General features: G+C 43.4%; 1 protein-coding gene across 1 annotated transcript; it reads left to right on the plus strand.

Annotated features, from left to right (window-relative positions):
• Window positions 1–60: 60 nt before the first annotated feature.
• Window positions 61–9371, plus strand: leo1 (LEO1 homolog, Paf1/RNA polymerase II complex component). Its single transcript, XM_014990244.2, has 14 exons — window positions 61–146; window positions 1007–1149; window positions 1387–1667; window positions 2692–2900; window positions 3137–3241; window positions 3344–3438; window positions 3600–3748; window positions 3840–3924; window positions 4014–4108; window positions 4772–4906; window positions 6791–6926; window positions 8359–8551; window positions 8647–8744; window positions 9042–9371. The coding sequence occupies exons 1-14, from the start codon at window positions 89–91 to the stop codon at window positions 9153–9155; spliced, it is 1896 nt and encodes a 631-aa protein (XP_014845730.2). The 5' UTR covers window positions 61–88; the 3' UTR covers window positions 9156–9371.
• Window positions 9372–9876: the final 505 nt, after the last annotated feature.

The following is a 9876-nucleotide window of genomic DNA, read 5'->3' on the forward strand; positions in this document are numbered from 1 at the left end:
ACAGCATGGTTGTGACCCAGAAGTAAAACACTTCCTGCTGCTCGGTGATCACTTCCTGAAGATCTGCGCTTCCAACAGTTTGGAAGAAATGGCGGAGCGGGGTGAATTATTCGGCAGTGATGGAGACAGCGACAACGATCAAAGAGGTACTGAAATCTCCCAGCTGCAAACTGTTCGGTGTTGGTTGTACAGTTGTCTCTTTAGGAAATGTAAATATTTTTTCCAACGTGACTCTCAGAATGTGAGCGTGATGATTGACCTGTAAAAGTGGAAGCTAAACGCGGCTCTCCGTGCATGAGACGTTAATCAAAATGATTTATTTTTGTCTGTTTTTTACGGAGCCCGTCTGAAGACATCGGAGAGAAAAGTAAATAATAAATAAAAAACTTTAACACTTAAACAAGTCGTGGCCATGATTCCTATTTTTTTTTCTTCGATGTCCCCAGACAGGCTCCGTAGTTTATTCCATTAAACATCTGAGATCAAAATATTTTAACTTACCAAAACATTAATTTACAGCGCTAATTTCTTATTAGTTTTGTGAAACACAGCGTTCAATCTCCAAACACTAATCAGAGCTAAGTTTACGCAAGCATTCAACATGAATACCATCTGTTTTGGTTGGATCAAAGACATGAGAAGCCAAGGTATGATTGTAGTTTTCTATATTTAACTCATAAATAAACGAAACAATTACAACAAAAGCTCTCTTCAGTCTTTTGGCTGTCAACCAACAACATGCATTTTGATGCATTTTATCTTAAGACCAGGTAAATAAAGGTGCATTCTTTAATATGGTATCCCAAGATTATTGAGATGATCTTGGTATTACTTCTTTTCATAACTATGAACTTTAACAAAGAATCTTCAGCAATCTTTTTTTCTCTGTCACGCCTACTAATCAGGACAAAACCTGAAGCCCACATTTGTCATGAAAAGCCTGATTAGTGCATCTCTTGTGCCACGCTTCAATAATAAAAATTTGGTTTCTTTTACGGCTTGGCAGAGTCCAACTCCGGCTCTGGATCAGACTCGGAGCAGGAGAGACCTCAATCTGCCAGCAACGCCTCCGGCAGCGACAGTGAGAGGGAGCGGGATGATGATGACGATGATGAAGGGCAGGAGGCAGGGAAGCCGAGCATGAACAAGGTTGGCACCCTTCTATGCAGTTGTAAAATTCCACTTTTCCAAAGTTTCCATCTCGGTTTTATGCTGTGACAAATCAATTTTTTTCGTTGTTGTTTCACACTTATCAGTTGCATAGGAATTTACCCGCAGATCGCTTTATTGGATAAAAAGCTGCCTTTTAAAAAAAAAATAAATGCAGGTAGCGTTACTTTGCATCAAAAGTGAAGCATAGCGCGGCCTCCCCTTCCTGCCTCACAGGAGCTGTTTGGCGATGACAGCGAGGACGAGCAGCGCAGTGGCAGCGATAACCAGTCGGAACGCTCTGGGAACCAGTCGGACGCCAGCATCCACTCCAACCAGGGGGAGAACGATCACTCGGACGCGGAGCAGCACAGTGGGTCGGAGCACGACCAGCGGGAGGAGGACGAGGACGATGAAGATGCAGGGAACCGGTCAGACGGAGGGAGCCCGGCGAGCAGCGGGATGTCCGGTGGCGGGAGCCCTCGTTCTGAGAGGGGCAGCGTTCGTTCAGACAGAAGGTATGGGATGCAATGAGTTTTGCTGGACAATAAATTGTCCCTGAAGTTATTGCGATAAATGATAATATTGTTGTATTGAGATCATTTTCAAGTAATAATGTAAAAATAATGGTAATGACATAATAATGATTCAGCTCATTCTCAAAGATCAATAAGCTTTTAAGTCCTAATGAACATTTAACACTGGGACTGTAAGACATTTTAAATGTGGGGAAATGAATAAACAAAACTAGAGAAATAACAAATAAAATGAACAAAATTGTCTTTTGTCAGGGACGTATGCTTTGAAGCATAAATGGGAACAGGGCTGTAAAGTCTTTTATTTTCTGTTGGATAAAAAAAAAACTGCAGCATGTCTTTATACATTGTTAAGAAAATAGGAATTGACTTAAAAAAAAAGTATAAATTGGTATCAGCCAGCAAAAAAAAAGAAAAAATCTGGTCGGTAAATTTTATGACAAGTGCATTCTGACATTTTGTTGCCATGCGGATGGTGGCTGCTGGGACCAGACAAGTCATCTGAAAAAAATGAGAACAGTTTGTCTGTGAATAATAATGTGAGGCTCTGCATTATGAAAGTAACACAAAACATTGCATCCATCCAGGTTTGACTGAGAAGGAAGAAATGGAAAGTCCTCGGCCTAGTCAAAGCCCAGATTGAAACTTTACTGCGACTTGAAACAGGCTTTATTGTTCAAGCATCTCAGAGCTGGAAGTGAGGATGATGTCAGAGACTTGAGCTAGCCTTTACAGGGCAGGGTGCCCTAACTTTTCCTCATTTAGGAAACACATTTTTTATGTCTAATTAATATAATAATTTAAAAAATTTTCTCAGAGAAAAAAACAAAAGAGTTGAAATATGTGAAAATGTATCTCATTATTTGTGCTAACTTTTTTTTACATAACTGTATAGCTTGAAGGGAATTACAAACAAAACTCGCTGTTATTTCTCCATTTTGGGAATGTTTGTTGTTAAGCCGTCAGTCTCATTTCCCTGACTCCCTTCGTTGTGTCTCGGCACCAGCATGCACAGCGATCCCAGGACTCCGCAGTCGGGGCTGGGCACCCCTCACTCCGACGGGGGCGCTTCTGGCCAGGAGAACCAGTCTGACGACGAGAAGTGGGAAGGCGGCGCCAAGAGCGACCAATCCGAGGACGAGGAGGAGAAGCGCCACTACTCCGACGAGGACAGGGAGAACTCTGACGACGACGGGCCGAGGACCAGGAAGCCAGGTACCGTCCCGTGGTTCTGAAGATGAGAGGGCCGACGCACGTGAAGAGGATCGCGAGGCGATGGGGCGCTAATCTTTACTGTTAAATGTGATCGTTTCATCTTGTGGTTAATACGAGACGAAGTTCTTGGCTTGACCTTTCGTGCGCGTTCACAAGCCTTCCTTCAGGGAAAACATGTGCTCGCGTGGAAGTTGCTTTGTTTTTCCTTCACATGCTCTGGATCTCATTCGTTGCAGAGTCTGCAAAGGGCAGCGACAGCGAAGATGACTTCATCAGACAGAAAACCAAACCCAAAGCCGCGTCAGACTCAGATTCAGACAGCGACGGCGACACAAAGAAACGTAGGAAATGTTCCTCCTTCCCATGAGAAGTGACATTTTGTTGCTTCCTATTTTTTTCTTTTTTTTTTTCCAATGTGGTTTATTGTACCCTCTGATCTGCAGCAACGAAAGCGGCTGCGGACGATCTGTTTGGAGAAGCTGACGACATTTCTTCGGACAGCGACGCAGAGAAGCCGCCGACCCCGGGGCAGCCTCTGGTATCCATCCGTTCTCATTTGGTTATTTATTTTTTCTTCTTCATCTAGTCGTAGAAGCTTCACTCTGCATTGAATCCTACTGTGTGTGTGTGTGTGTGTGTGTGTGTGTGTGTGTGTGTGTGTGTGTGTGTGTGTGTGTGTGTGTGTTTGCCTCTGCAAAGGATGGAGAGGACGGCATGGAGGGGGAGCAGGCGGAGGAGGAGCCTGCGCCTGAAACGCGCATAGAAGTGGAGATCCCCAAAGTGAGCACAGACCTGGGGTCAGACCTTTATTTTGTCAAGCTTCCCAACTTCCTGTCAGTGGAGCCCAGGTCAGAATCCCCGAAATGTAGAAATGAACACTGGAGATGGTCAAACATGTTAAAAAAAAAGAGATTTATTTGGAGTTTTTCCCTTTTGCAGACCCTTTGATCCTCAGTACTATGAGGATGAGTTTGAGGATGAAGAAATGCTGGATGAGGAAGGACGTACCAGACTCAAACTTAAGGCACGTCTCTGCTGAATCAAAATAAAACTGACACTTTTGTTATAGTAGCTAAATGTTTTCTCATTTATGCTCCTTTTATCCCACCGCAGGTGGAAAACACGATCAGGTGGAGAGTGAAACGAGACGAGGAGGGCAACGAAACGCGAGAGAGCAACGCGCGTATTGTCAAGTGGTCTGACGGCAGGTGTGTGTGTGTGTGCGTGTGCGCGCGTGTGTGTGTGCTAATGTGTTACAACCAGCTTAAAGCTGCAGTATGTCGCTTAAATTTTTTATTTTTATTTTACATATTTACTGAAACTGTCGCCATGTCAAAACAGTATGGTATGAAACTGGTTGTGTGTGGGAAAAATTGAGCTTCTCTGCCTTCTCCCACTGCTAACTATAAACAACAAATCAGAAACAACAAATCTCAGCGCCGTCAATCACCTCATGTGCGCTGCTCATTCTTTGCTCTCTGCTACGCTGCACTTTCTTCCTGATTGCAGAGTCTGCCACGAACGCTCAGGCTAGTCAGGATGATGGCAGATAAACGGTTTACGGAGTTGTTTCTCTTCCACTAGAACATTGAGTAGCGAATACACAAGGTTGATTGACAGCGCTCAGGCATTCCTCCTCCTCCTGGGAGCGGTGCATTTCTTTAGACGGCAATAGTAGCGCTTGGAGGAGGTATATTAGCATGTTTTATTTTTTCCACAGACTGTCTATCTAATATTAAACTGTGACATAGTGATATGTCAAGTATGTAAAAAAACACATTTTTAATAGAAGTTACATCCTGCAGCTTTACTGGTGTGGTGTTATTGGTGTTTGACATGTTGTTTTTTTAAGCGTCCCGTTCTCACCGCAGCATGTCCCTCCACCTGGGCAACGAGGTGTTTGACGTGTACAAAGCTCCTCTCCAGGGAGACCACAACCACCTGTTCATCCGACAGGGAACGGGACTGCAGGGACAGGCTGTGTTCAAAACCAAACTCACCTTCAGGTAGCTCGCAACCGTTGCACTCAGGACTGAAATCTCTCACTCTCTGTTTGTTTGAGCAGCACAGAATGAGTAGCTAGAAATAACCCGACTGCGTCTTGCGCTCTGACAGCAGAACAAGCAGTAAACAAGCGTCAGTCTGCCAAAAAAACAAAACAAAACAACAACAACCAGGGATCATTCAGAAATGTACTCTATGCTGTAAGTCTCTGGATCACCTTGTACAAGCTGGCCAGGTTTCTCTCAATAAGAGCCATTTAAGCCTCTTACTCCCCCCCTCAAGCCCACCTGAATGTTCTGTCTTCTCAGAACTCACGAGTCCGGTCAGCCGTCGTCCAGGCCTGGTTTTAGTGTGACCTCGACCCAGCCGGCTCCCGCACCGAACATTACAATATGTCTTGGTGGATTATTGGGAAGATTAGAGTCAAAGCTGTTCCCAGAGTACAAACTGTTTGGAGTAATGTTCTCTCTCATTTAGAAGGTGTTTCAATTTACAACGTTGTTCCTTCAATATGAAGAAAACAATGTTTAGGTTATCTTTGAGCTGACTCGATTGAAGTAAACTGGCAAGCTACGTGATATGTTCCCATAACTTTCCAAGAATCAGAGTTTTCAAGGTACCAGACATCGAAGGTTACTTCCTGGATCTTAGAGGCTGCTTTCCATAACGTACGTACCGTACATTTACTGATGGGACACCCTCTCAGAGCTTTTGTGGCACTTTTCAAAAACGTAGAGGTTATGCACTGAAACTTAGAGATTAGTTTTCTAAAAATTTATCAGGCAATCATTGCTCTGTGACTGTTCTCTCGGAAATGTATAAGCCTGATACCCACAACTCTTTTTTTTTTTTTTTTATCAGAAAAGAAAGATGGTTTTGGAGGAGAGCTGAGGGAAGTTTTAGGAACAAACATGTTAAGAGTATCTTCTGAAGGACTGATAATCTTAGGAGTTAAGTTCAAGAGCTTAAAGATAAACTCAACATTATTCGTACCTCTGGCTTATTTAACTTTAAAGTAACCTTTAAATTTTACCAACATGTTTGACTCTGGCTGGGCTCCTCCAACTTCAATTTGATTTAGACTATGTGGAGAGAAATGGAGATTAGGGTGATGGCAAGGAGGCCTGACAACCTCACACACTTGGGCGTCATTGTTGAAAATAAATAGTCAAAATATCAGTGGAGAAGAAGAAGACTTTGTTTGCTGTAATGCCAATTGAACTCTGTCTGTTACATTGTTTTGTAATGTAATTACAAAACAATAGTCTTTATTTCAACCCTGTGGTTGAAATAAAGACTCTAAATCTGCCAGAGGGGATGAATACTTTTGTTGCTTAGCTTTACATTTTACTCTCAAAAACGTTCTTGGATACTTTTCCGTTAGGGACATGTAACTTCTTGAAACTTTGGGGTTCGTGCTCTGCGCTTAGAAAATGCCTTTCCAGATCTAAAGGCTCAAGGAACCTCAAAATTTCCATTCCTCCTGGGACTTTTAAGGGACTTTTCGGGAATTTTCCTGGAACACCCAGGGCTAATTTAGGGAATTCAGCCCATATGATGAGGTGCATCGTAACCTGACACACTCCGGACATTACAGATTACTTTACAGAACATGGTACCAGGTTCTTGGAAGCCTGGCGATTAAAGGTTTCCTAGAAAGTACAAAAGGTGCGCTACATCTTTGATAATACAAATTTGAACTGGGTTGTTATGATGGTGAACAAAGATCCAAAATGTAACATCTGAAAGTTTCCTTTAGATTTTGCTTTATTGATTTATTTATTTAGTTTCTTTGGTGTTGTTAAAGTTATTCCAGTTTAGAAAATAACATCAATACCCACATTTAGTAATTTACCATTTATTGTGTTTTTCTTGTGCGTCTCCAGACCCCACTCCACAGACAGCGCCACCCACAGGAAGATGACGCTGTCTCTGGCCGACCGCTGCTCAAAGACTCAGAAGATCAGAATCCTCCCCATGGCTGGAAGGGATCCCGAGTCACAGCGCAACGAAATGATCAAAGTAATGCTCGCTTGGCATCCTGTCCATCCATGCTTTCTTTTTTTTTTTTTTTGCGTTGACCTTTCTTTGTGAAATCCTTTTGTCTCAGCTGAGGCTGAAGGGGTTTGCATAAGGCCGGCTGCTGATAAGCATCGTACCGGGTTACATAAAGGCACAACCTGCCGCACTTACGTAACGAGGCCAAGCAGCTGTCAGAGCGAAATTTAAACCGTGTCAGCATCAACACCGAGGCTGGACGGGGATCTGCGGTCAACCCAAACAAGCCCGACCGATGGCATCGCCTAAAGTTTTATTGTCTGTGGGCATCGGCTGATGAGGAGGAGCCTCGGTGGGTGAATCTTCAGTCGGCGTGTCGGAGAGTGCTCCTGACAGTTACCGTAACATGGGGCTTATCGCCTGTCGTTTCTCGGTAAACAGCGTTATTACCATGAGACGGAGTCAGCAAAGCAGCTTTTGTTCAGAGGAACAGCTTATTCAAGCGAAGGAAGCCTGAGAACAAGATTTGGTTCACAAGAATTTCTTTTTTCCAAGCCAAAGCCGACCGGACTGGCAGGAGGGCGAGAACCCCGCTTCACTAAACCCAGTGACGTCTTAAAGGGATGCTTTTAGATTTATAAAGGGATTGTGTTGAGCTGATATCTCTGAGCGTATCGTTTTGTTTTGTCCTGACTGGTTTTTTTTTTGTTTTTTTGTTTTTTTAAATAACATCTAGATGCTTCAACTTATCTCCAGCAGCAGTAGCTTAAATGTTGGATTTCTAGAGAAAGGAGGATATAAATGAAATTGGAAAAGTTTAACTACAGGTCAGCATTTCCCTCCAGTAAAATCGTAACCGTATTAAAACCATTAATGACGAGGGAAAATGTTGAGAAAACGTGTTTTGCTTTATTTTACAGATCCTTTCTGCTTTCATTCTCTTGATTCTTAAATACCTTCTATTGAGTTTTATTATACTATAGGGAATGATAAAGGCCTGTCACTAGCTCATTGCAAATACTCTTGAAATATTTTACTTGGACATGAAAGCAATCTGGAAACTGACAGAAAAATCAGAAAAATTGAGCTAAACTGTGGAATTTAGATGTGATAAGGTGAGGTGGAGTTTGTCATTTTTGAAGCCGTCCTCTGATTTTGGTAAGCATTCCTCCGTATGAAGGCAGAAATGTCTGACATTGCCCAAACATAAACACAGGACTTCTTGTAAATAATTTTATCTAGAAAAAAAAAAAAACGTGAACATTTATTGTGTAATTTGAGAATTAAAAGTAGTAAAAACAAGTCTTTAAAAAAATTAAGTGAAGCTTTTGCAACTGGAGTCACATCTGTCATTTCAGATGTCGAGGCCTTAACCTGCTGTTCAGATCGTTCCTTTTCGTTCCTTTGTTTGTTGGTGATGAAATCTTCTAACTACGTCCGATGTCCGTCTCGGCAGAAAGAGGAGGAGCGTCTGCGGGCGTCGATCCGCAGAGAGTCCCAGCAGAGGAGGATGAGGGAGAAGCAGCACCAGAGGGGCCTGAGCAGCAGCTACCTTGAGCCCGACCGCTACGACGACGAGGAGGAGGGCGAGGAGGCCATCAGCCTGGCGGCCATCAAGAGCAAATACAAGGGAGGAGGAGGCCTGAGAGGTAACCGCACTCGTATTTTTTTATTTTTTTTTTTCTGTTCATTGTTTGTTTCTCGCCGATATTCGTTCTTCACAATTCCCCCGTCTGCATTCCAGAGGAAAGAGCGAGGATCTACTCATCGGACAGCGACGAAGGCTCCGACGATGACAAAGCCCAAAGGCTGATGAAGGCCAAGAAGCTGGACAGTGACGAGGTAAGGCGCAGCGCCCCGGTGGAACAGGCAGGGGGCAGTGTGAGGCAGCACACTGTGGACGGTGAAACCTTTTCCACTTGTCCTGATGTGAACCGAACCGGACAGGAAGTCCTGACCGTTCCGAAGTGCGTGCGTGTTTGTTTACATCCCACAGCGCTGTTTTTCCTCAAATCAAGAGAAGACGATGTCAGAAAAAGCACACAGCTTGGCGTGACAAACAGAAATCGCCTGGAAGCCAGACTGAACGTCTTCTGCCGTCAGCTCTGTAATCCCTTCTTATCCTTTTGTTGTTCTCAGGAGGGCGAAGGATCAGGCAAGAGGAAGGCAGAAGACGAGGAAGAAACGACCACTAAAAAGGCTAAGAAGTATGTCATCAGTGACGAAGAGGAGGATGAAGAGGACGACGAATAGCTTTTCTTTTTCTTTTTTGTTATTTTAATTACATTTTTTTTTTTTACCTTTTCCGCTGTATCATCAGTGGTCAGTCCACCTGGCGTATAAATAGCCATGTTTTGTATATTTTCTTATGATCTGTCTGTGTGTGTGTGTGTGTGTGTGTGTGTGTGTTTTAGTTTGTTTATTTTCTGTACAGCAGAGAGGTGAGAAATAAACGGTCGCCTTATGTAACCGAAGCTTCCCCGGGAAGCCTCCGCTTGTTTTTATTTTTGCATTATGAATCATGCATGAATCACACGGTTGTTGTGAGATTATAAAACATAATGTTTAGTTCGGCTTCCAGACAACAAACAAAACCTTCATTAGACGGCCGCCGGCGGATCGACGAGGAGCCGATCGAATGAACCCAAAGCTGCGACTGCTAATTTAGTTTTAGTCAAATGCCCTGCAGGTTTTGTGCTGGAAGTACTTGCGGTTTTTCAGCAAACGAAACGGACCCTTGAGCAAAGGGACTCGACAATGTAGTTTCACAAGAAACGACGAAGCTTGAAGGGCATTTTTGGATTTGAGATGTGGAGATGAGCGAGAGTCAAGCGCTGGAGGAGAAAATACATTTTGTCCCACTGTTTGTTACTAAATCACCCTTCCTAGTATTTGTTTTCTTACAAATAAAACCATTAAGAATGCAATTTACCTTAAACAATCCAGTTGAGCAATAAATATTATCCAGGGCCTT

This window comes from Poecilia mexicana, unplaced genomic scaffold, assembly GCF_051168715.1.
Source record: "Poecilia mexicana isolate PSO_F unplaced genomic scaffold, ASM5116871v1 scaffold_3, whole genome shotgun sequence".
NCBI classification, from domain to species: domain Eukaryota; kingdom Metazoa; phylum Chordata; class Actinopteri; order Cyprinodontiformes; family Poeciliidae; genus Poecilia; species Poecilia mexicana.

Coding starts and splice junctions, on each gene's coding strand:
- leo1 (XM_014990244.2), top strand. CDS start 89: ATGGCGGAGCGGGGTGAATTATTCGGCAGTGATGGAGACAGCGACAAC. Junction 1,150..1,386: donor GGAAGCCGAGCATGAACAAG/GTTGGCACCCTT, acceptor CCTGCCTCACAG/GAGCTGTTTGGCGATGACAG. Junction 3,925..4,013: donor GTACCAGACTCAAACTTAAG/GCACGTCTCTGC, acceptor ATCCCACCGCAG/GTGGAAAACACGATCAGGTG.